We start from the raw sequence: 26235 nt of genomic DNA on the forward strand, positions 1-26235 counted from the left end.
TTTAAGCTTTCACAAAGTCTGAGATAATAGCTCTGAGAGATGTGAGCCTCATCTCAACAGGGTTTTCTTTCGTATGCTTTCTGTTTTAAATGTGAACTTTCTCTGCTCTTCCTGCTCTTCCTGGTTTAGTCACTGTGACCAATCTACTCTAGTAACAAGGCATGCATTTACTGTGGGAAAGAAACCCTACCCAACTTTTCCCCAATTACGATAAAATAAGTTCTAACTGACCTGATGGTCCTGTCTGCCAAGACAGACACCATGCCAAAATGCTGCCTGGAATCACACAGTGGATCAGCCTGGAGGGCCACCAGACCACTCTTCTGTCTGTAAAAGTGGCAAGCATCAGCAGCTTAAGAGAAGAGAGACGCAAACACACAATAGGCTTATAAAAGTCAGTGTAATCCAAAACACAGATTTACTGAAATCCAGAAGCATAGCAATTTTTTTCTTTTTCTGGTACACTTCAAATGGATTTTTTTTTCCACAAATGAAATGTCTCAATATCTGGATAATCACCCAATCCAAATTCAGTCTTGCTAAATTATTGGCCGTTTTTTTGCAGCTGAGTTCCAAGTTCTGTGTGCTTTGCAGAACATACTGGGAGAGACATGGAGGGCAGAAGAGAGGTACAGAGACAGATGTACAGACAAGATTGCAGTTATTTCCTTCCCCATCTATTCTTTCTGGTGTACTCAGCTTCACTTCCTGCTGCTGAAGCCCTTTTGGTTCTGCAGCATCCCTGGGTGCAGGGGACAGCCTGTCTTGGGGCTGTAGCTGAGCAGCTTTGGGCTGCTGCAGGAGAGTCCCTGCCTGACTCTCCCCGTTGCTCCGCCATCTCTCCTGGCCCTTTAGTTCAGGCTGATCCTCTCAGAGAATTTAACAGTGAGCAAGTTAAAGCTGCCTTCTTCAGGGGCTTCTCATGGTATGCAAAAATATACATTTGATGTTTTTTCTGTCCCCCTCCCTGAGCCATATGAAGCACGTGGCTATGTGTTGAGGGTACAAAACCCCAAACAATTTCATTTACTTCACTGACAGCTGCAAACGCTGGCTGTTAAAACACAGCCAAGAACTGTTGCAAAATGAAGGCTGGGAAAGTAAGTACTTGAAACCCAGGAAAATCCCAAAGCTAAGGTTTCTACTGCAACATTCAGGAGTTTTCACTGCACATCTATATGGTTTATTATTGTTTAATCTGTATCCTGTGAGGTGTGTAGGATGTGTAATGAAGCCAAAACAATATTGCTTTGGAACGGTTAGTATTTGTAATTTCCTGACTTTTGAATATTTGGTTTTCTTCGTCCTTGGTAATGCACTAACGCTGTTTTATGTGTTTAATATATAATTGGCTTGATTTTTAATTCAACTGTCGATAGGATTAGTTTCTGGGGAAGAGTGAGCAAAATGACGCTTTTTCTCTGGCCCAGTACCACAGAATCTATTTAGTGCAATTTTTCACGGCAGTGATACTACGCTGGGTGAGGGAAACTTGGTGTAGGTGGGAATTTGGCTGCTCAGTGCCTCTCAGATGAATGAGACTTGGAAGCCTCTCAAGGACAGCGTTCTTTCTCCTTCCTTTCCAAACTCACTAGGAACACTCGAGGGTATAAAGCTTTTTAATGCTTGTTTATGGGACGGTGCATTTACTTCAGCGCCTTCCTCCGCCGCACCACCTCTTGAGCAGTTCGGGAGACTGTTTGTTTAGCACTCTGTAAAAATAAGAAGCAAAACAGATCACCTCAGGTTAAATTAACATTTATGACCTTTAGCATGAAAGGCTCCACTTTCCCGCTGTGCATGAAGAATGTAGAAGGGATGCTACGATGTACAAGCCAACACGCTCTCCGGGCTCATCTGAGGAGTTACTTTGCAGCGGGGATGGCGTCCAAACGGTGGAACGTTGCCGGCCGCCCTGCCGCCGTACCTGTGCACTGCCCTACCCCACCTCCAAGAGGCCTCCGCCCGGGTGCGCACCGGCACCCGTCCGGGGTGTTGCGGCCACCGGGGACCGGGCCTGACGCTCCGGGCCCGCGCACCTGCCGCTGCGGGCAGGGGCTGCAGTCCGCCTGTCCCTGAGGGGGGCAGGCCCCCGCCCTCCCCCGCCGGGCTCAGGTGACACCGGCCCCGGCGGCTCCCCGGGCCGCCGCGGAGCTTCCTGCTTCCCAGAAGGTGCCGGAGCGACTGCAACAGGAACTGAGAGACGGGGGGAGGAGGCGGTGCCGCCGCTCCGCTGCAGTCGCGGCCCGAGCCGGGGGAGCGGAGGGGAGCGGAGCAGCCATGGACCGCCGCCCGCCGCCGCCGCCCTGAGCCGCCTCCGACACCGACGGCAGAGAGGGGCCGGCGCCTCCCGCTCGCCCCTGCCGGGCGGGGCGCTTCTCGCCGCGGGGCGCTGGAGCAGGCGCGGGGGCCCGCGATGTGACCATGGATAGCAGGTTCAAGTGAGTGTGCGTGTGTGTAGGCGACCGGCAAGGGGTCGCGGCGGGCCGAGCTGAGCTCTGCGCCGGGCGGGCAGGCGGCGAGTAGGCCTCGCAGCCGCCCCGGCCTGCCGGGCCCGCCAGGCGGCAGGCGGGCGGGCGGGCATTGAGGGAGGGGAGAAGGGGGAGCGCACCCGGCGGGAGCGTGCGAGGGGCCGGGCGCGCCGCGGCCGCTGAGTGACAGCGGGGCGGGCGGGAGGCAGGCAGCGGGGCCGGGAGCGGGCGCTGCGCGCCGGACCGCGGCGAGGCGGGATCCGTGGCTCCGGGGGAGCGGGGCGGCGTCCCGCAGGCTGGCCCGGAGCAGGGGGAGGACGCGGCCCCAGCCCCCGGCAGCCCCGCCGCCCTTTGCCGTCTCCCGCAGCCGCAGCGCTCCTGCCCTGGCAGTGCCCGCCGGCTGCTGCGGGGGGACCGCGCTGCTGCAGCCGCCGGCCTCGCCTCGCCGTGCCTCGCCGTGCCGGTCAGAGGTGCGGGGCGGGCGGAGCAGGGTGTGCTCGGACGGTCTGTGGCCGGGGAACGGGGACCATTAAATGGTGGTAGCTGGTTCCTGAGGCGCCCACCCGGCGCGGGCCCAGCGCCCTGTATGGGTCGCCGGATCTTCCTCAGGCCTGGGCAGTGACCTTGCCTGCAGGGCCTGACAGGCTGAGGTTGCTGACGTGAATCTTTCCACTAGCTACAAGCCTTCTTGCCATTATTGTAAGGCAGGTGCAAATGAAGGTTTTTAGGTGTTTGCAAGCACTGCTGTCCAGCCTTGTCCTTCAGGAGCGGCCCCTGGCCTTGCCGACATTGGAAATTGACAAGATGTTAAACACGGGTTTTGGAAATTGACAAAAAAGTGTCCGTGTAAATATACGATGGATGAGCAGGCTGCTGCCGGGTAGCTGTAAAGGAAATGAGAGACAGTCTGACAATGCTCAGATTAGTTTGACACATTTTTGACACTCATAAGCATAGTGGGATGTGAGGAGTAAACTTAGAAGCATTTTTCTGCAAAAGCAGATTTCGAGTGGTATAGTGAAAGACAGAAGGCAGTGTTACTTCAAAGAGCCTTTTTCATCAGGGTGGTTCAGCTTGGAGTTGAGCTAGAACCACTCATCCGGTGTTAGTAACACTTACTGATGCACATTAAAAAAACCCAGCATTGTGGGGTGGGTTTAGGGAGAAAAGGAAAGGGGAAATGGCCTGAGAGTATAAACCCAGTGCCTGAGCTAGAGTGATGTCGTGAGGAGATGTCACTGCTTTTAAGGGAAGGCTTTTTGTGGTTCGCTTTCCTAGGTGCCTCAATGAAGCCAACCCTTATCGGTTTCATTCTGGCCCTGCTCACCAGCCAGAGGAACAGTAGCTGGACTTTAATAGCAGAGTAAATCCCCAATATCCTGTATTTGGGCTGTTGTAACTCAGAGCAGAATTTGATCTCTTACATACAGGATCAGTAGATAAAGGGTTTTCCCAACTAAATGCTTTAAAATACGATGCAAAGAAAGATTGTGATACAGGCAGGTTATGTCTGCATAACCTGAATTAGACTATAATTGCCTATCTCAGTTGATGATGGTCTGTGAAAGCATGTACTGAATCAGTTAATTTGTGACAGCTGAAATTTTACCCAGCTCCGCCTTTGGATTTCATTCAAAACTTTCTTTAAAGAAACAACAGGGTGTTAATTTGCTGCTTGCTGTATTTGAAGCATTCTAGAAACCTGGAACCAAGTCTTGGGTTTTCTCATTTACCTAAAACTCCAGCTCTCTTCAGAGAGAGCGTTACCCAAGAAGGGAGCTCAAGTGTGAGCCTTTTATGTGGTTAAATAGATAATTGATATGGGTGCGGTTGTACCACTTGTTTTTAATATAAATAGCAGCATGCTTGGTAAATAGAGAGAGGTGGGTGGTAGAGTAGTGGCATTTAGAACTGTTTTAATAAATATTTAGTTTGGGATTAGGTTGAGTGTAAATTGCTGTTGGCCTATGCAGTTTGTTATTAACAGGTATGTATTTACTGGGGAGGTGAAAGAGGCACTGGCTTTCATACTGACCATGATGGCTGCTGCAGATATGGAGGCTCCAGCCTCTTGGCCAGCTCAGGGTTGTGTCCATTCCTAATTATTGCATTAATGTTTTCTCATTCACTGAATCATGCGTGAGATTCAGCCCTTAAATTTAAAGATCAGTATCTTGTGAAAAAAGCAGTTCAGTGATTCTCAGTGTTATGGAAGTAATCATATACATTTAAAGGGTAGTGGCTGAATTCGTGCAATTACAGTGGAAGTGTAATGATGAGCTATTTCTATTAAGTAGAAATAAAATGTAGCTCCAGAAAAGGCTGCCCTTGACTCCATTAATATGTTTCAGATTGATTGGTAAGGATTTTAGTAGCGTTTTTTTTTCCTGACTGTTAGCCATGGTATGATGGAGTGACTTAAAAGCTATTTGATGTATAATGCAGTGATAGTATCACTTAAATAAATCAAACAGTTTAGCTTGTTTGTCTTCCTTATTCTTTTTTCTAAGGCTGTACAGGCAAATGTGACTATTTTTCCTTAGAACTAACCTGATTTCTAATTTTATTTTAATGAAATTTTAATGTATTTTAATGCTTTTCTGTACAAATAGAATGGAAAAGATATAACACAGTAGAAATACAATCTGAAGTATATATGTGATTAATCAATTAATTGTTTGCTTCTTCTAGGGAAAATCCAGAACGTACCTTTGATTTGGTACTGAAAGTAAAATGCCAGACATCTGAAAATGAAGGTAATATACCCTGCTTATTGATGCTTATTTGTGGAAATGAGATGGGGGAAAAAAAAAACGCATCCTGATCTAGTGTCATCCTATGTTTTGAATTGCTCTTGGATTAGGATTGTATGAGAAAGCAACTGTGGTTATTTTATTGCCTTTTAGAATCTATTAATGTGTTAAATTATAGTTGTCATGGGTTTTTATTGTTATAAGCCATTTTCATTTTGGCTATTATGAAAATATTTTTGTTCTGAGGGAAATATTTGCAAAGCTTGGACTTGAAATACATCTTCTGCAGTTCTGAAGTCTTGGAATGTTAATTTTGTGTAAGATTTGATTTTAGCAGAACAATTGACTTCTGTTACTGGAACGTTAGTTTTAATCTGTGTAATAGGGAGAAAGTAAGTTATTTTCTGAACAACAGAGTCTTTCTAGCTCATGTTTGGTGGCTGCTTTGGTTCGACACATTGTATAAACAGCAATGAGTGCTGACTGGAGCTTATATTAGCCGTCAATTTCATGTCTCTATAAACACGTAGTAAAAGAGATGTGGCAATGCAAGAGTTATCTGAGAGAGGCCTTTTTCCTCTTGGGTAAAAAGAAGATGGTATTGCCAGTGCTGAAATTAAAGTGACCTCTAGAAAGTCCATTGGGGGAACTTGGTTTGTGTTCACCTCTGAGGTTGTTGGCCTTAGAAGAACACAGGGAAAGAAGAAGTCTTGTTGGGGCTGTGTTGTAGTCATGTTAGTCTGCGACAGCTCTATCTTAATCACAATTTTATAAGCAATAAACTACATCTGAAGAATGAATATATTTCTTATCCTTCTGTGCTGATGAATGCTGTTTACAGAATTTATCACTCACTGTAACATGTCAGGAGCCTGTAGAAGTTTATAGCCCCAAACTATTCCTTTTTTTTTTCTTTTTTAAATTTCAGCTGCCAATTCTGTTAGTGGTGTCGTGGGTACATGACTTCTACAAAACCCCTTTTGTTAAAGCTGGAAAGCGGTAGTTCTTTAGGTCTCTTCCTGACAATCTCAACAGGCTGCTTTTTTTAATTCTTCTTCTCTTCATAAGATGGTTCATTTAGCTGTGGAATGGCATCTTGGTCCTGGTGCAGCCCTTGGGTATTTTCACTTTATTTGTGACCAGCCAGTGTCCTTTGTTTTATTGCCTGCTTTTTGGTTTGCTGTTAACATAGTTATGGTTTGGGGAATTGGATGGGCTTTCCTAACTCTGATCTTTGTTGTGGTTTGCATCATGGCACATTTTACTTTCTGTTCCTTTGCAGTTTTTGCCTTAGTAATTTCACAGATGCTGTCTGTGAACCCTTCTTAGCTACTTGACTTCTGATCTGTTCCTTCTTGCATTGTGCATTTATTCTCTGCCTCCACCTGACATCCCTTCCTGGGGGCTCATTCATATCTTGGCTTAAGCCCAGCTTCAACCTGAAGATTTTATTCCCTTTTTTTCTTTCCTTCCTGAGAGCTAGACTGTTGATAATCCTTTAAGGTCTTCATCTTGAAAAATTTGTGTTTTTTGGTTTTTATCTCCCTTTTGCCTTCTGATTTTTGCTTTGCATCTTTCTGCATCTGCTGCCATGAGAAACCACTTCTCGTTACCTGCAGCGCTGTGAATGACTGCCTTTGCCTGAACTGTGCTCATAGTCATTTCCCCTGCCTCCCTTGGTGGGTGTTTTGTGCTGTTCATCAGCTGTCCTCTGTGGAAAGTAGTGTCTTTAGGAAATCTGTGTATGTTCTTGAACTGTGACCTGAGTTAATGTGGAGACTGTATTTGTGACTGTATTCAGGGTGTTCCCTCTTCTATTCTGCTTTTTTGCTATCATCCTTTCTACCCCACCTGTGCTCAGTTGCTGTTTGTCTCAGTGGCCAAAGGCAGAAAGGAAGTCTGAGACTGGAAGTGTTGGGAGTCTGTGGTGTGTCAACTAGTGAGAGGTTCCTGGAGACCGTATAGATTCTTACATGAGTCCACAGGTCAGCCCAAAAGTGCAGTCCCCTTTTAACAATCGGATTGTGCTGGCTGAATATTCCTGCTGTACTTGATGACCCATCTGGGATTTGTTTTAATTTCTTTCATATTATATCTAATTCAGTTAACAAACTCACTCTGATGAGGGCTTGACACGTCATATTTACATATGGTATTATGAGCACAGTGATGTATCAAATTAATATATCTGAATGTTAAAGTTATTTAAAGGAAATTCACAAGGGACAAAAGTGTATTGTCTTCACCACCACTTCAGAAATGGAGCACAAGGCTTGTCATGCTAAACAGGGAGCTTTCAAGGTTGGTTTATTATAAGGCCTAACAAATTTGACAGTTACCCTGTATTGTAAGTCTTGCCTTTAAATAGATTTTCATGCTAGGATAATCTTTTGAGTATTTCATACTTGAAAATGTGATCCATTCACCTGTTTCTTTGCTCACGCCTCTTTCTTATGAAAGAGATTTGTGTTTAAATAAGGGCTTCTCTCTCGCATCCCATCTGCTCCTTGTACTTGATCCTGAAGCTATGTCAGGGCTGAATTTGCAACATCACTGTCACCAGTGTTGCCGTGGAAATATCACAGCCACAAAATTATGATGTCCCTGCATGAGTGAGCAGCAGGAGAAGCTGACTTAGGGGAAAGGAAGACCTTAATGTGACCCATGTATCTTTAAGTTTTTTTCTTTTCAGGCTTTGATGTAGTGTGCATTCTCCTTCATTTTAATTTCCTTGGGCCAGTGTGTTACTGTTCTAACAAGTAACGCTTGAGGTAGCCTACCTACTGCATGTGTAGCTATTAATAAGATGATGCTTTTATGGGGATACTATAAGCCTGTAACAATGTGACATGTTAAGAAATTTTGCTGTTGAAATTATTATGCTTTTGGGAAAGTATTTTTAGGTAATTTCTTAATTACAGCATAGCTCACAAAGAATGTTTATTTTTTGCATCTGACAAAGTCCTAGTGCTCTTCTGGCTGTAAAGGATCATACGCACATGAAATGCAGCAAGGTTTATATGTATAATAAAATGTGTAGTTAAATCATGCCACTAATTATTTCCAAAATTGGTTTCTATTCAATGTAAACACCTAAGAGGTTTCATGTAGGTTAAAATAAGTTTACCTATTCATGTATCGTAAGTAGCTCCTGAACTGGTTTCGGGTTGAGCTGTGGTAGAATGTCTAGTTGTAGCTGGATCAAAATTTTGTTTTCCCATTGGGTATCTGTGTTTTTGTCATTCAAGTGTAGCTTGCATACTTGAATATTTATTTCTTAATACTTTATTACTGACTGGCTAGATCATCCTTTTGGGCTTCTCGTTCTCTGTTTTAAACTACAAGAGTATACAACAGTATTTCTAGAATAGTGATCTTCTAACTCTTATTTTTGAGCAAGAGAGAAAAAAGGGTACTCTTTACATAAATATTCTTACAATTGAGCACTCAATAGAGCTAATAGCATGAATTGTAACATTTTTTACTGTTTCTGTCAAGCTTTGTTTATTCTTCACTCAGGTTATGTTAAAAAAATAATATCTACTTATTAGAGGGGCTTAGTGTCTATCCTTAGCACAAAACAGGATATGGTTCCCTCAACAATGCAGAATTTAGTCTGTATTTTCAGACTAAATGATGCTTCTGATATTATACTATGTGAAAGGCTTAACCTTGAAAGTTGCATTTCAGCTATATTTAGTTAGACAGTTGAGGCATATATTCCAAAGAGGAGAAAAAAATCCCTTTAGGACCAAAATCAGGTTGTAGCCTATGACATAACTTCCAGTCCTTGGCAGCATGGTCAGGAAGGTAAGCATTGATTAACATGATATGTTGAAACACAGTAATTAGTTAGTGTGACAGCTTTTTATTGGTAAAATTCATAACCCAATGCTTGCAAAACTTGGAGATAAATTAACTTCTGTTCACCAGAGTTTGCTCAGTGACTGGGATATCAGTGCTAAGCTGTTCTAACAGCCCAGTATTTGTTAATGGTGAAATTGTCTTGCAGTGTCAGTAGCACTTTATAGTAAAAGGTTTTACATTGCCTCCTAGGCGGTTGCAGGTTTCTGTAACTCTTTCCTATGTCACTTCTTAATGAACAAGAAAAAAATAAATAGCAAAAATGGGTGCCCATTTTAACATTACCAGCTGGCCCTCTGTATTAAATTTTTACTTGCAGACCCAGAGGACAGCTTGATGACAGGTAGTAATGTTGTTGAAACTGTTGTGTTATTTTAAGGATGAGCACTGCTCTTTAGATTTATGGTAAAAGATGCAAGTTTTTTGTACTTTGGGTTGAATCACTCTTTCTAGGTATCAGGAGTAATGCAGTGTTACAGTTGTCCTGAGTACACAGTCTTACACGATGCTATTGGTTCAAGCTTGTGTGACAGCTGCACCTGCAGCAACTTTACTCCTCTCCTGACAGTCTCTTGTCTCCTGAAAATTATACTGCACCTCATGCTAAGTGGTATGCTTGAGCTTAGAAATTGGCTAAACATAGCAGTCTGCACCTAATTCATTTATTTTCTTCCTTTCCTTTTTCTTTTTTCTGTCCAGGCACTTCCATCATGAAAAGTAAAATGAATTTCTGGAAAGTTGATGTTTCTGAACTCTTCCACAAGACATGTCCCAAATATTAGTACTAGTGTAATCTATGTGAAGAGTACATATTTATCTATGTATCTATAAATATATACATATACAGTATGCGCACACACACACATATATGTATGAATTTTAGATTTTGATTAAATGTGCAAAGATGAAGTTGGTAATATAACTGATTTTATAAACTGTATGTCCTATATTGATTTTATTAAAACAGGATTGCAGAGGCCAAACACAAAAGGCAATGCAAATAGAGCAGCTAGTAGTAGAAAGACATAGAGTCTTCGGCATTTCTGTCCATGGTTTCCTCAGCAGATGACTCAGATCGGTTTCAGTTTGTGTGGTTAAGAGAGTGTTGTTTGTTGCACCTTCATTTTCTTTTATTATAACACATACGAAAAGCAACAAAAAGGCTCTATGGAGTGTGCAGGTATATCGGGGAATTCAACTGCTGAATGTTGAGGTTTGGGTGTAGGACTGTTTTAGTCCTGACTGTTCCAAGTTTTACTTGAAAACCTCTTTGAAATAGCAGTTGATTTTCTGTTCAAGCAAAGAATAATTGTTTAAACAAGGCGTGAAATTTGATTGCTTTGTCTCTATTTCCTCTTTATTGCTAGGAAACCTTCTATAGGTCTAGGGCTAGATATGTAGAGGTGTTTAAAAGGTTGTGTTCAATTGCATGAATAACTGCTGTAGTTTATCTTGCCTGTGCCAGAATGATAATAAATCTTTGTGTTGCATGATATCTAAATCATTTTTCTTTAAAAAGTCTTCTTTTCATTAAGTTAACTGTATATTGGTGGAGTTAAGAACTGCCTGAATTAAGTTCAGGAATTAGAAATGCACAATTCTTTGTAAAAGGTCTGATTGTGATCTGTGAGGTACTAACAAGATGTGTAGTTCCAGGAAGGTCCTGATTCTGGGGTTAAAAAAGTAAAAAAAATGAATGCGGTTCTTATTTCAGTCTGGCTTTGGTAGGGTTCGAATTAAGAGTCTTCCAAAGCTTTCAGGATTGTGATCAGAGCAAGCAAGGGTTTTTTGTTTTTTTTTCTTCCTTTTTTTCTCCTCACTGTAGAGAGCTGTTTATTAACCACAGACTCTGAGCCCATGGGTGTAACGTGCTGATCAGATAACTCATTTCCTCTGCTGTACTTTGGTTTGCAGAGTGTCACTTGAACCTGTTGAGAGACAATTCTATCAGTGCAATATGTGAAGAACTCTGCAGGATTTTTTTCTTTAGAGCAATTAGAACTTTTGATTTAATCTTTATGTATTACCAACTGTAGTCACTCTTGGTTTTAACTGAAAGGATACTAAATAAGTACTGGCCTACAGAAAGTTGTTTCTCTAACCTTTTACAGTGCGCTGTGTTCTTCAGGTAATGATGAAGAGCAACAATATATTGCTGTGAACTAAATAAGATTTCTCACAAGTTTCATAATTAATTGTAGATTTTTAGTCTCAAACATAATGTCACCATATTTATTTTACACCAATAACAAAGGTAAAGGTGCTTTTTCGCTTTATACAATGGCGTTTCAAACCCTGGGCTGATGACCGTCGTAGAGGTAGTTTTTGTATATAAGGGAGTTTCATTAAGATTCACATCCCCCCTGCTCCAACTTATTAACTGGTATGTTGTTAATTAGGTTAGTGCTACTTCTCTGCAACAGTTTCTTGTTTCTCCTCTTGAAACTTTCAAATGTGGTACCTAAAAAGCTTGGAAGAGGACATTTAATCCTTGTTTCTCTACAGGGATATTGATTGATGAGAAGCAGAATATTTCACAGTCTTTTGCTGAGGACTATGTAAATGGTTTGAGGGCAAAAGCAGGTAATCCCTGAGACTGCGCACCACTTTCTTCCTTTTTGACAAAAGCAAGATATGTATGTGCTGGAGTTTGGCTGAGGCTGTCTTGTGTGCAAACACTAAGCATACCTGTAAGTCCTTCATAAATTATAACCTTCTGTGTAACTTTAAACCTTCCACTTGTATCTAAATGAATGCTTTCATTTAAATTTATTTAATTGGCAAGCTCCTCGGGGTATGAACAATGTCTTCCTCAGTGTGTTTGGACTGTCACTAGCAAAGAGTGGGTGTTGGAGAATTACGGACAACAAAAACAATTAAGGCAACTATAATTCTTGCATCTAAGATGAAGATTGGCATTTTGATCCTTTTTACCTTTTCCTTTCAGTCTCCAGAGGCTGAGAAATGGTGGGCAGTCACTCCAGCTTTCAGCTTCTCTTCACAGATGCAAAAATGTGGAGGAAAATTTTGCTGCTTTTCAGTGCCTCATATCCTACAGATTTTTTTTTTCCCCTTCAGCTTAGAGATTCTTAGATGTATGTGTAATTTGGAGGTGGGTGCAGATATGTGCGTGTAGGAGGGGGAAGGGTGAAGGCTGCTGGAGAAAGGGGGCAAGGAAGCTCTTTCTCCTATCTTCTCTGCATTCTTCAGTGGGGAGAAGAGGCCTCAGTGAGGAGGGATAACCCTACTCCCTAGCAGCCAAAGGACAGTCCTGGGAGGAGCAGCATGCTCTGTTCTACTCCTGAGATTCCAGCTGTAGTAACGCGGGGGCAGGCAGTGTGGTATCAGTGCTGGTAGAGATGAATTATTCCCCTGCAGGCATTTGTCTGACTGTAATTTTTTCATGTAATGCCATATGCTACTTTCAGCAGTGTGATCAGCTTTTGGGCAATGAAATTAAAAGGGAAAAAAATGCTGAGTTAAGTAATAAAAATATGAACTTGTTAGAAAAAGAATTTTTAAATGAAATTCACAAGAGTGATCATACTAGTATTAATATAACTGAATATAAGCCAAAGCCAGCAAGCTGTATCATGTAATGTAGTCAATCAGTATGAAAGTTGATGTTCCTGTGCTTGTTTTAGTTTCATTTTAGTACTTAACTATTTGAGATGGCTGCCTGGGGGATAGTTTGCAGGCTTTTAAATTGCTTGCATTCAGGAGTGTAAAGAGTCTGCATATTTCTCTACGCTAATGTCAAGCATGCTTCACCCCTCCCACACGCTGAAAAGTCTGTCTTACATGGAGGTTTATCGTTCTTTCAGGAGATATGTTATGCTGCTAGCTCTCTTCATATATAGTTTAATGGCTTGTCTTTCATGTATGGAGGATTTAAAATCTGCTTGAAAAGCTTTGAAAAGTGGTTAAACTTTTAAGGCTTAAAATGCTTTTTGCAAAGCCATAAGACGCTTCTGTCTCACTGACTTGAAGAGGCTGAAGTGTGGGGTTTCCTGTCTGGTTCACAGAAGTAGTTTTGAATTATTTTTCTTCTGCCACTGGGGATGCAGGTACATGTAGATGCACGTGCTCCTCATATAACTATTGGGATAGATACTTCTGTTTGTAGATAAAATAGAACACGACCAGGGTTAGAAAGGGAAGAGTTATATAACTGTTCATGAAGGGCTTACAATTCCCTGAGGCCAAAGAAAATTTTCCCAGTAAAGAGCTATTGTTCCTTAAAATAATTTTGTGTGGTAAGGGTGATTGGAGCACAGCACTGCTTTGCAACTAGCGTGTTAAGAATCTGTATGTTTTTGTGGTAGGCTGACATGCAGTAACTGCAAGATCCAGGTAAAAAGATGATATTTACAGGGACGTGTTTGGGATGGAAGATTATTTGCAACTGACAAATAAAGCAAATGGAAACATCAACTTCTTATGTTTGTCTTTGTTTTTCCATTTGTCTTGGAACTGTAGCTCTGTGTTTTGAACTGAATAATTTGGGTGGACGAAGAGTTCTTATATTTTTTGATTCTTGTTTAGGAGAAAAGATTAAAACATAATCCTGAATTTTATATGGAAAAGAGAAGAAAAAAGCAGAAGTGCTGATAGAAAAAGGGCTTGAACAAGATTTTGGGTGCGGTATCTGTGTTTCCTGAGCTGCAAAAGCCAAGGCAGCATTTTACAGTCATACTGTCTTCCTTTGCAGAATTCTTAATCCTTGTTTGGAAGGTACTGTCCAAGTATTAAATCTGTAATTAGAAATAAAGCTTGGACAACGCCCTTAGATTATGTTTCCTGGAGTTTGAATTTGGATCTGGTTTCTTTATGCATTGGAGCAGGTATTCAGACATAGATTATAAACTAGGTAAAATTACAAACTTGTGTCTGAAAACAGCATATTAATGAGGGCTTCTATGTTTACTTTAGGCCATATTTGACAATTGTCTTAGTTAATGCCAGGTTTTAATCATCATAAAGGCATAATCATCATAACCAAGGTATTTTGCCACAGATGGTTTACCACTGCATTTCTTCTTAACTTCAGAATGGGAAAGGGTGACACAAAGAATGATTAATACTTCTGCTTAGCTTCTAATACAGAACAAGAAATGCCTATTCATCTGACTTCAGATGCTGTTCATATCAAGGGTTTTATTTGCTGTACCAGTTGAACCTGTTTTAGAACACATCTGTATATTGTAAAGTTATGGTGTCATTGTGTAGATGTAGTCAAATGTTTGCTTTTGGGAGGAGGCAGTTCTTTTGCTCTGATACAGGACAGGCCAAATACAAAAATTTGCTGTCTTTGTATTTAAATACCGGATGCTAAATGTTGAATTTAACTCTGTTGCAAGAGTTGCACTTGATGCAGAGTAGCCAGGCCGATAGTGTTTATAAGGTGCAGCATCATTTCCATTAGAAGTTGCAAAGGAAAACTTAACATGTTAAGGCAGCTGTTTCCAGGAATAGAGTTGCGTTATTGAACAATGATGATAATTTATATATCATTTGGTTAAGATGCAATATAGAAAAGCAAATGTAAAAGTGTTTCATGTTACAGGGAATGTGTTTATATTCCCTTTAAATGCAAAATAAGAAAAAGTAGCAGTATAGAGGTAAAAGACAAGGATTCTGTGACTTGTAAACTCACTCACCTGGAGGTCTTTAATGAGTTCAAAATAGTGGAGTGAAATTATGGTGCCTCTAGAGTGACAAGAGAGAAACAGTTACTCTAATTTAGTCTTGCTAGCAGGAGCTGATCATTCATGCATCCTCTTCCTATCCTTTGGAGGTCGTGTGGCTCCTAAACTGTATATTTGCTGCTTGTTTGTGTTTTACTTCAAACAGCTAGCATGGCTAAAAGCCGCATGTGAGGTAAGCATCCTTCCCGCTTCTAGTGGCACCTGACAGGCTTGCTCTGTGGATACATTCACCGTTCAACTGGTGGGGCTGCTTCCAGAGCTGACAGAGAATGTTTTTCATGCAGGTCAGGTAAGGGAGAATGGGTGGGATTTTCATGCCACGCAATGTAGCATAGGCTGTTGTTTCATCTCTCAGTGTTAATTTCAGGTTTTTTGGGTTTGTCAAAATAAGTGTATTACCAGTTCAGGAACCTGAGAAAAACTGGGGATGTCCTTAGTTTCTCCTGCCATCTTCCCTGGTGGCTTTTGGACCTCCAGGGTACTCTGAGTGTTCAAATTGTGTCAGGGTTATGTTATAAATTCCTGTCCTTTTTTTGAGGAACTGTGTTCAACAACATCACTGGTGTCTTCCAGTTTTCTGTTCACAGGGTGAAACTTAGCTTTTAATGTGAATTAAATTTGAAATTTTAATTTTTTAATTTGTTAAAACCCAAATACTCAAAGTTAGATCCCAGTCAGCCATGGTCACTTTAAGGCATTGCACATTTGGAGTTAGATTACATTTTCACTTTGTGTAAAGTTTTTTCTAAATAGCACAATTATGCTAGATTGTTATCATGCAAAAATGCATAGAATCGAAAATGGTGAACAGTATTGTGACACATGGGAAATTCTGAAAACCTTTGTGTCCACGAAAGAGTTTTGCTGGTATTCATATTTTAGGTATCTTGTCCCTGTAAAGAATATTGCCAGATAAAAAAAGGACTCCAGCTCCCCAGCAGCAGATGAGTTGCTTACTTCTTCAGCTGAAGCTAATGAACTTTTCCGGTTATGTCACAAGTAGGTGAGATGACAGTGGTTGTGTGCCAGAACGGGTGAAGGTTTCTGATACTGGAAACCGAGTTAGGTGAGGTTCTGAGCATCCAATTGCAGTTTTGATTAGGCACTTTTAATTGGTGCATCTGTGTAAAAACAGATTTTAGTTTCTGGGAGTGGGCATGTCCCATACAACGTAAGTATATGTTTACATCTGCTTTTACGTGGGGTGAGAGCCCTTTAGCATCTTGCAAGGTCTAGGCTAAAAATGTTTCTACAAATGTCAGCCAAGGGGAAAAAAAAGTCAGGTCAAACTAGCGCATGCAATTAATAAGTAAGAAATTTAAAAAGATAATTCTCTTTTTCAGTCTTGATATAATGTGCTGTATTCTCCAAAGAATTATTTGGAATACATTCTTTTGCATTCTGGTTGTGATAGTTGAAGTGATCACCTCTGAAGTGCCTGGCTGAAAACATTTTTCACTGTCAGTAAAAACTGTAGTAAATTAAAGCTCGCCTTAAATTCTCTGGCAACTGGTGATGGTGACTGTCTTCTTGTTAAATAAGCAATTTTGTGGGACAGTGCTGGACACTGACGGATGTAGCAAGCTACTTTGTTGTTGAGAATACTCATCGGGCCTCATAATCTTTGCAGGGAATTTGTGTTGTGTTTTCAACAGTGAACTCAACAGAAATCCTTTTAGTTCCTACTGTTGGGGAAAATGATGAAGGACAGGATAGACCAGGTCAAACAAAAATGAACTGCCAGAACTTTCACTGGAAGTGAAATAGGATGAAGGTTGGAAATAGAAAGGTGAGTGAATTGGTGTTGGCTGTGGACAGCGCTACGTTCAAAGGCAGTAAATCCATGAGGTGGGCAAATCCCAAGCACTTACTCTTTAAGTGGCCTAGGAACATGAACTTGGTCTGCTCGTATATGATCTGCTTTATGCATTTTAAATAGATGAGCAAGATCTGAAACTGCAACTTGCTTTGAAGCTCTAGAAAGAGAAAAGGAGTTTGCTTCCAGCCCTAAATTACTTCAGTTAAATCTGTAGGCTTGCTGGACTCTCCTAACATGGGACTGAAGGTGTCTCAGCTCTGAAATGCTGTTTTTCTCTGCATTTCCCAGAAAAAGTTTTAGTAACAGCACTTGCTCTCACAGAACCCATTTGTATGGCTTCTGGTACCCAGGTGTTTGGCTGGTGGCGCTTTCTATGATCACTTGACTCTCGTAAACTGAAGAATACTCCCTGTGGTAATCTGTGAAAACAAAGATATGTTGTTATAAGATTATATCTGCAAAAGGAGTACCCCGTAGATATTTTGGCTTTCTGCTGAACAGTAGCTGTATTTCATATGCTGTCCAAGTTTTAAAATGCTCAATAGCCCATCTAAAGAGAGAGAAGTACTCAGGATAAAAATTTGGCTGTGTGTGCAGTCACTTCAGTAATCTGTGGTTTGGGATTGCAGAATGATCTATGCATTCACCAATTAATATCATCATTAATGACTCAAGTAAAAGAGAGTCTGAAATGAATTCAACCTAGGACAGTTGTAGGGGCACTAATTACGGTTGTGTATATGGCCATACTGTATAGGTTGCAGTTCTGGATTCCTGCTGGGAACATAACTGGCCTATGTATGGAGCCGAATCAGAACTGCTCATGTTGTGTCTTAAAAACATAATGGTATTTTATAATCTGGTAAAAGTGCATTGTTTGCTTCATGTCTCATCATGGACACTTCTATTTATGTCTTAATATAACAGGGAAACTTGATACTGATGTATGCTACTTCTGCTCCTGGAGGTCTGCTCCTGTGTATAGAAATTATTCATCTAAGCATGACCAGTATGTTTTAATTGTCAGCACATCTTGCAATATTCATCTTTCAGTGAGCAAGAACGCAGTGGGTTCAGTGGGTCAGAACACAATGTGAATCATGAAACAGATACAAGTTGCCTAATCTGAGCTCAATGCTGAAACCGTTAAGTGTTCCAGAAAGTGAGATAGTGCCTTTCTGTTGATTGATGTTCCAGAACCTCAGTTTTTTCTTTTTAAGTCCCAGAAGTATATATTCAATTAATCTATTTCATGGGAATACTAGAAGTTATGTCATATAAGAAGCAGCAGTGTACGCCGTGTGTTAAATTAATATTCCTGTAACAGAGCAATACTATTCTGAAACAAGAAAATAATACATCTTAGAAGCCAAAGAGACCACATTTGAAACATAAATCAATAGTTCTAATTTAATTACCCTGTCATATTCGTGCTTTGTTCACCACCATTTCTGAATGATTTTGTTTAACTTTACAGTGTATCATAGACATGCTGGAATGATGTGAGTGTTGCAAATATGCAGGTTTAGGCAGAGAGCCAGATTTTATTCTCAGATCAACTTTGAACACCAGTGGCTGAGAGAGATGAATATGAAATCAATGTTTTCAACTTCATTAGGTTCTTAAGAAAATGTTTACTATATGGCACTGATGGAAACAGTGGTTTGTTGAGATACGCTCATTGACTCTTCAGATCTGTACTTCTTGGACATTATAATACAATTCTTAATTATCTTCAAATAAGATATGTGAGGAGTGAAATCTTTTTATAGCTGTGTTAGAACTTATGGTCATTGATAGAATGCACAGGTACATGGATAAAATCTGCTTTATGTATGATAAACTGCAATCATCCCCTCTAGAAATTTCTTGTGTTCAGAAAACTGGTCACGTACACCAAAGATAAAGTGGTACAAACCCCAGTGTCATACAAAGTATCAACCAAGTCTGGTTTTGAATGGTAGTAAGTCAACAAAGAAAAGCATTTTATAAACTGTTGATGAAGTATCTTCCTAACCTGTGGCTAGATGGCTCACTAGTTATTAATAGGTTACAGAATCTTTCAGTGCTGGAATATGGTTACAGAGCTAGCTCTGATTTTTTTTCTTTTCTTGATTTCTTTTGAGTGTCCTGTTATTGTCTATGCCTCCTCCTTTGCATGTGTGAGGTTTACATTTTCATCTGACTTAGCAGCAATAATGGAAAAGGATTTAAAAAAAAAACCCCATGATAAGGGCCACACATAATCCTAGATCCCTGTTGGACTTTGGGCTTTGCTGATGTTAAACTTCATCCAAACTGGGGGGAAAAAATGGTTCCACAAAGGTAAAACACATAGTCTAGTAGGAAGTGCAAGCAGCAGTCACCCTGAAGGGGAGTGAAGAAAGCCAGGATCATGTTGCTGGAAGCCCGAGTGATGTGTTACTGTGGGCCACCTCAGTGAGCTTTACTGCTAATAAGCATCCATTAGTGAAGTTCTGCAAAAAAGAGCCAAGTCTTTGAATAGCATTTTCCAGGAAATAGTTCAAGTTTGAAATGAATGAGTAATACCGATCACAGTGCATTTCTTGGTAGTAGTTTTCTGGCACTAGTGATAAGTATTACTGTCTTCTGTTCTACAACTTATCTTTCCATGGACAGCTTGGAGAAAGCAAATGCTGTGTTGGTTCCTGTGTGGCTGCACAGAAATTGTGTTGGTGTAACTCTAGTAGTGAGGGGAAGAGCAGTTCTGAAACTGTCACAAAGAAAATGCATATATACCCTGGAAGCATATATACCTTGCTGGAAGTCGAGATATAAGTGTGTTACAGAGAAATTGCATGACTTTCCTGGGTGTTAGCTTTTCCTGTCCCTGAAGTAAGGGGTGTGTGTTTTCTAAAAGTAATTTTTAGAGTATCAGGATATTGCCTACTTTTTTTTTGGCTTTGTTCATTGGTGACTAACCTTAATTAGCTATGTATTGGCTGTAGCTAAAATACCTTTTATGAGCTCCTCTTCAAGCAGGAGCAGTGGGGGTGAAGTGTACAGTTAAGCAACACTGTCACCTCAAATAATCAGTTTGGTGGGTACTACAGCATATAATCTTTTAACATACTTAACCAGTAAAAAACCCCTGTTTTTTATTTCTTTTTCTTTTAAAGCCTCTTTATGGGCTATTGTGTGTCATGAAAGATGAAGAGACTGTGACTGTGACCTCCTTGAAGTACTGTAGTATATACTATTGAAAAGATTAAACAAGACAATACATGGTTATTACATTTGCACCACAGCAGCCCTTCAGCTGCAGGTCTGTGTGAAAATTATAACTTCCTACTAACCTGTGACTTCAAAAAGAAGGTTGTTCTAGGCCTTATCCAAGTAGGAAATTTACTGGAAGCTTCATTAAAACATTGTTAATGTTGCCCTATGCAACAATATATTTCCAAGATGTTTTTTCAAGATACTTATAATCCAGGGAAATCAGTAAATTAATAGCTTAAAAACTACATGACGTTTTACCTGTAGCTAATGAAACATATCCCTGGTTACTTACTGCCTTCTTACTCTTCAAGGAATAGCAGTTGCGAGAATGGTACCCACTTTGCTTGCTGTTTTTACTGCTGGGGGCTTGCGTGCCTTGCTGAGAGAGGTGTGATTTGGCACCTATTTCTTTTGGTCCCCTTTGTGGCAGAGGAAGCTGAAAGGACTTGTGTGACCTCGTACTACAGTCCCAGTGTTGCTTTGCTTCTCTGAACTTGTCCCGCTTAAGAAAGCTGGCTGAGCAAAGTGGGTGGGTTTCTGTGACTGTTAATGGGTGAATGGCTTCTGATGGCATATGGAGAGCAGCTAGAAAACATGGACAGAAAATTCAATGAGCAACAACAGATTACAGAGGGAGCAGATTAGGATTGTGCTGGTGTTTAGCATCATTCTTGCCTTTCTTTTTAGATGGGAGAATATTGCTGAACTCTTGCTTTCAGAGTTCAAGGTACTACACAGATGTGTTACATTTAAGATAACAGTTTATTTGAGTTAAAGCTAGGTTAATGTGCAGAGACTAGTGAAGTAGACTGACGTTTTGTTAGTTCAGGCTGAAACTTGCCATGTTTGTAATGCATTTTTAGCATTTTGGAGCATCTGAGGATGGCTTCTGTTAATAACAGGTCATTACTGCTTTCTAGGTAAATCACAGGATTTAAAAATAGATAATTCTGTTAAAGAACTTCGCAAATGGATGAATCTACTATGCATTCTTGTTGTTATCAAAACCCTCCTGTATATTTAGCAAAGAAATCACAGCCACTGAAGTGCAGGTTTTCTTAAATCTGATGTAGAGTTTAATTCCAAAAGCACAACGAATAAGTGATGCATTTGCTTACCCTTTATTAGAACATTTTTTTGGGGAAAAAAATGAACACTTTGTCATCAGAATTTCCTTAAGTAGTTTTCAAATATTACTGGAGGATTATATGCAGTAACCTTTTTCTTTTTAAATTTAGCTGCAGGGCTTTGTGGTACTTGAAATGACTCATACATTTTTTTAACCATGGTACAATGTATCCCTTTCTACGTGTAGAACTGTAACCCACACTTTTGAAGCAGTTTTAGTAACTGACCTATTAGGATTAAAATTACTGATTTTAGAGCCCCAAAGCAGTGGTAGATTAGTAATTCTTTGTGTATCTGTGAGTGTTCTAAGGGTTTTAGATGTACATTTGTGTGTAGTTTACTTTCTTGCATTTGGTGCTTCTGGGATGGTGCATATTGTGTAATTGTTTAGATGCTAATTTAATTATATGCTTGTAGGTCAGGAATGAAGAACAAAGTAAGTAATGCTGTCTCAAATATAAGAAAGAACAAAATGGTAAACAATAGCATATACGTGAAGAACAGGGCAAAGTAGGTCAACCACATAATCAGTGCAGGGTGATTCTTAAATAATTGTTTTGTGTGGTTGGCACATAACTGTCTATAAAATAAATTCTTTCTAGCATTTGAGATTTCAGTGTTTTGCTCAGTAGCTTAATGAAGTATCCCCTTTCATAGTGCAGTTAGTTCCTCGTTTTGCTGTCATCTTATTGTTGGTTTTAATTTTGGGTGCAAGTGTATGTGGGAGGAAGTTGTGACTGAGGCTTTTTGTTAAGGCCATGCTCTGTAATTTAGAGAAGAACAGACTTCTGTGTTTGGAAACTTATCTTTCAGCAGTTCTGTGCAAAAGAAAGAAGTTGCTTCTCATCATCAGGACAAGTAAAGATTCTGCTTTTTTCACTGCAGATGAGTTATCTGCGTATTCCTTCCTTAATGCATGTGTAATCTATGTGAAGGCGTGTGCTCCCTTTCACATAACTGTTAAGACACCGGTTAGTAAAACCAGCTGAAGTTAGCCACAGCAGGGGTTGTCATTCAGTGCTTTGGTGATACTGGCCAGCATGACCTGAGTCTGGCTGAATTATCCAGGAAACTTCTTACGACATGTACTAAACTCTGCTTTCCATATCTGGCAGCTTCAAATGGGTCTGACGTTTCTGCAAGGAGCTCAGTGCCCAGCCTTTGAAAACAAGGCTGCCTGCTTGGAACAAAACACCTGAACCTTCAGCCTGAAGTACAAATCCTTTCCTGCACTGGATGCACCTTCTTTCCTGTGTGGATCCAAAACTAAACCATTAACCATTTCTAGTGGATTCTCAAAGCATCAGGCCTCCCTTGCCTGTGTGAAAACTGCTCTGTCTTCTGTTGTCGCAGATGAAAGGGGATGGCCGACTAGAGGAGTGTTTGGAGGGCTGCCCCCCCGAGACGACTCCTTGTGATTGTGTACCTAGTGTGACTCCTTTCTTGTGTCTAACCCAAAGAAAAATGGAAGATGTGTCAAAACACAAATTCTAGCCTTCCAGACAGAGAAGAACTAGGAGCAGGTTTTGCAGTTCATTTGCAGTGTGTGGCTGCGGGTAGTGGTAGGCACAGACACAGTGTTCTGTCTGTCACTGCTCAAAAAGTGCTTTGGTGGATGCCAGCATCCTTCCTCCAGCATGCATACCCATGGTCAGCTGCTTAGGTTTGCAAGTTGGTTAACACTAATGTTTTCTCTCATGGCCAGATGTGGGCCTGTCTTGTGCAACCACACTTGTTTTGGGGCCTCCTTTGTGCCCTTGGCCTCTGCAGCACCCCAGGGCAGTCCAGTCTGCAATGCAGAGTTTGCAGGCAGATTCCTTCTGATTGTTTTGAACATACTACTGTTGATTAATTTGGGTATGTAGGTTTTGTATTAGAAGAAATGGGGAGTGTTTCCTCTTCACCTTCAGTTGCATCTTTTATCCCTGCCAAAGCTGCCTTTCTAATCTGGAAGTATAACTTGTTGAACCTCACCATGTGTAGGTGCTTTTCCATAGCTGTTGTATCCTTTTATATTCTTTGCTCAGTCTTTTTTTGTCGGATTTCTACAGCACCAGGGTGATGATTCACGGGGTTTTTTTGGTTCTCAGGTTTTTTCCCTGTGCTTGGAAGCAAGCGTTTGTCACTTTTACTCATGGTGGAGAGTTTACTAACAGAGTGTAAATACGAAGTTGTAAAAACAAACATCACCATCCACAAACCAAACTTTTGTGAGCTCTTTGTCTGTTTCTAAAGCTTCAGATCAGTAGGTCATCTGTTCTCATGTAATGCAGTTTGTCAGTGCATTTTTTTTCCTGATGCTATGGTGCTAAAGTGGAGTTAGAGAATATAAAAACTGGCTCAAAATGTGTTTTCAGTATTGGAAGAATAATTTCGGATATTTACTTCTAGCCACAGGGAGAATTTCAAAGTGTACTGATTTTAATGTCTCCTGTGTTAATGTTTTTTTTCTGTCAGTAACTTGTTGAGAACTAAACATAATAGTGAATCATAAGAGAAAAAAATTAATTTCTGTTGCCATACTCTTTAGTAAATGCTCTGGACTTGCTCTTTCTCAGACTACACTTCTCAGATGTTTTGCCTATCTGAAATCAGTTTACATATATCCTCTCAGATGGGCCTACGTATGTGTGAAAATGGGCATCTTGTTGAATCACACTCACTGTGAATATTTATAAATGAGCAAATGAGCAGGGTTATAGTATTAGATCCTCTGATGTTTTCTTTTGTGGTGGCCACATTGTTCTGAGGAGCTGATTTAGGTTCCTGTGTAGCACTGCTCAGCTTCAGAGAAAAATGGTTATTTTATAGTTTTGAATTCAATGCCCTTGAGTTCTCGCGTGAGAAATCTGTCTAGTAGTTGCTGATTTGGCAAGCCTATTTAAGAGTAAATTGAATGCTGATGTATCAAGTTGAGCATCAGTGGCTGTCTTGTACTGAGAATGCGTTGTTTGCAGAGAAAGCATAGTACAGTGGACACATCGCAGAAGACGTATCTGATTGGTGGTGTAAAAACCATTTTCCTGTCCAATTTAATTCTGATGGATGCTTCTTTATTACTATTTCTTTGTATCAATTCTGGAGATTAGTGGTGGTATGGTGGAGTTTATGTATGGTAACTAAGTAAAAGCAGTTCAGTACAAGCCCAGGGGTGTTCTCCTGTTGCAGTGCAGCAGGTGTGGCTGGGGGTGACTGTACCGTGCAATATGTGTCTCCTTGGTAAGCAATCCAGTGGTCTTGGGAAAGGTCACAGAGCCAAAAACACAATCGGAGGTCGACTTAACTAGTTTTTTTTTTAGCTAAAGATATTAATACCCAGCAGTCTCGAGGTATGAAAGCAGCTATCTTGTGTGGGATTTTTATTTATTTGCTTATTTATTTATTTATTATAGGGCATTACAGGGAACACTAAAATACTTGGGCTTCCAAAGTAGCTTCCACTTGCTATGTGTGGTAGAGGGGAGCAGTGGCATGTACTTGATGTCTGATCTTCCATGAAGGCAGAGAAGGTTATCTCCCATTTTCTGTCTCCTTTGCAAATCCAGCCTTTTATACCTGTTGAGAGAACTGAGTTTGCTGTTACTGCCATCCTGGGGCATTGCAGTTATAGTTGTGTTTGTTTCCAGGCTCTTGAGTCCTGTTGCTTTTGGCATACTGCTGCCATGACCAGGCCTTGTAGGGTAGCTGGTAAAGGATTAAATTGGGGTTTTGTTGTTTTTGTTATGACAAGGATGATTTCACACGTTCTTGTTTCAGCACAAAACAAGCTTGAAAAAAAGAAACAAAACTCCCCCAAACAAGCAAACACCTCATGTTCCCCCAGTCAATCAACCTGTGCCAAACAATTTGTTTGCCTTTTACTTTGAGACACTCTGGCTCACTTTTTGAAACATATTGGGGAAATTGGTGAGAGATGAATTTCCTCAGCTGCGGCTTATTCTCCTAGCAAAACCCTGGGAATCCTTTCCGAAATACCCACTCAAGAGAGACAGTAAGAATTCCACAAAGATGCAAATGTCTATTTGTCTGCAATAATAAATTTGTTTCAGTGATTCACAGTATATCATACGCTCATTCAAACATTAAGGTATTGCTCAGATCTAGTTGTGCCTTTTTTTGTATTTGTTTCTCTGGCTTGCCTGTGAGTTTTTTTTATCTTGAGAAAATGGCATATTTTTAAATCCTATGGTTTATTTGCATTCTAACTTCATAAACTTCCTTTCTTGCCCAGAGTTCTCCTTTTTTGATAAGCGATGCTGAGCACTTGCACATCTTGTTCCATACAGCAAAACATAAAAGATTTGTTACCATACTTCTCTTATTTTAATTGCTGTAGATATCTGGGACAGTGACAATACTGATGCTATGCTTTCAGTTAATTCTGAGAGATACACTTCCTATGTCTGAGCTTTGCCTTAGTGTATCCTTAGTGAGTATAAAGTTAGGCTCTGTAGATATCCAGAGTGCTAGGCGCTTGAGTATAATTTAATAATCTGTGTATTATTTTAAAGATGCACAAAAGCAATAGCTGCTTGCTAATAAAATGCATTTACTGACCCATGAGTGAATTGATCCCTATGACTATTTAAAGCTTAGGTCTCTAAAAGTTTTTCTCTTATCTTTATGTTAAACAATGGAAAGTTTTACCGTATGTTCAAATAACGTCTTCATCAGGTTCACAACAGGATACCATAGTTAATTTTCAGTTGAGTGCTTTACAGGATTTTCTTTTTGCTGGCTGGTTGGGTGAAAGTCTAGACACTGAGAGACGAGGCGTTAGAGGGGCCTCACAATATCGTTATTGTGAATGGTAAGTAGGAGCAGCTTCCTCTGATGTACGGACTCCATGCCCAAACCAGTAGTACAAAGGCATAGCTTTTGTTCATGGGGATAGGGGCTAATCCGAATGCTGCACACTGTGAAAAACCTTTTATAGAAGGGGGGAAAAACTTGCCTTGAAGGTGAGAGGTCAGCAGTTTAACCTCTGACCATAAAACAAGAGACCAGAGAAGAATGGGATGAACAAGGGGGAAAAATACTTCAAGTACTCCATTCTTTGTTTATCAAAAATGGGTCAAGCAAATGAGTGTCAGGAATGGTTACAGGAGTTCTGATGGGACACAAGGGAGTCTGAAGATGTGCTCTGGTTTAGCTGTGCATTACTAGAGTTTAGAGTTTGCATAGCTCTCTCTTTGCAAATGCTTGATAAAGAGATCCCCAGATGAAAACCTAATCTTTCAGCAACCCTTAAA

The 26235-nt window shown here is 40.6% G+C and overlaps 1 protein-coding gene across 5 annotated transcripts in view; it reads left to right on the top strand.

Moving 5' to 3' along the window:
• The first annotated feature begins 1970 nt into the window (after positions 1-1970).
• The window catches only part of DENND1B (DENN domain containing 1B), a 160815-nt gene continuing 136550 nt past the window's right edge, over positions 1971-26235 (top strand). For 3 of the 5 annotated variants that reach the window (XR_010611654.1, XM_065675310.1, XM_065675313.1), the window contains exons 1-2: positions 4175-4458; positions 5163-5227. Coding sequence is in view for 4 of the 5 variants with exons in the window: in XM_065675310.1 (XP_065531382.1) it covers positions 4439-4458; positions 5163-5227 (85 nt within the window). In the remaining variant the exon portion in view is untranslated. Of the gene's footprint in view, positions 2442-4174; positions 4459-5162; positions 5228-11593; positions 11672-26235 lie in introns of those variants that run through there. The other 2 variants (XM_065675314.1, XM_065675312.1) reach the window with 2 other exon arrangements.

Source organism: Lathamus discolor, chromosome 3, assembly GCF_037157495.1.
Source record: "Lathamus discolor isolate bLatDis1 chromosome 3, bLatDis1.hap1, whole genome shotgun sequence".
Classification (NCBI taxonomy): domain Eukaryota; kingdom Metazoa; phylum Chordata; class Aves; order Psittaciformes; family Psittacidae; genus Lathamus; species Lathamus discolor.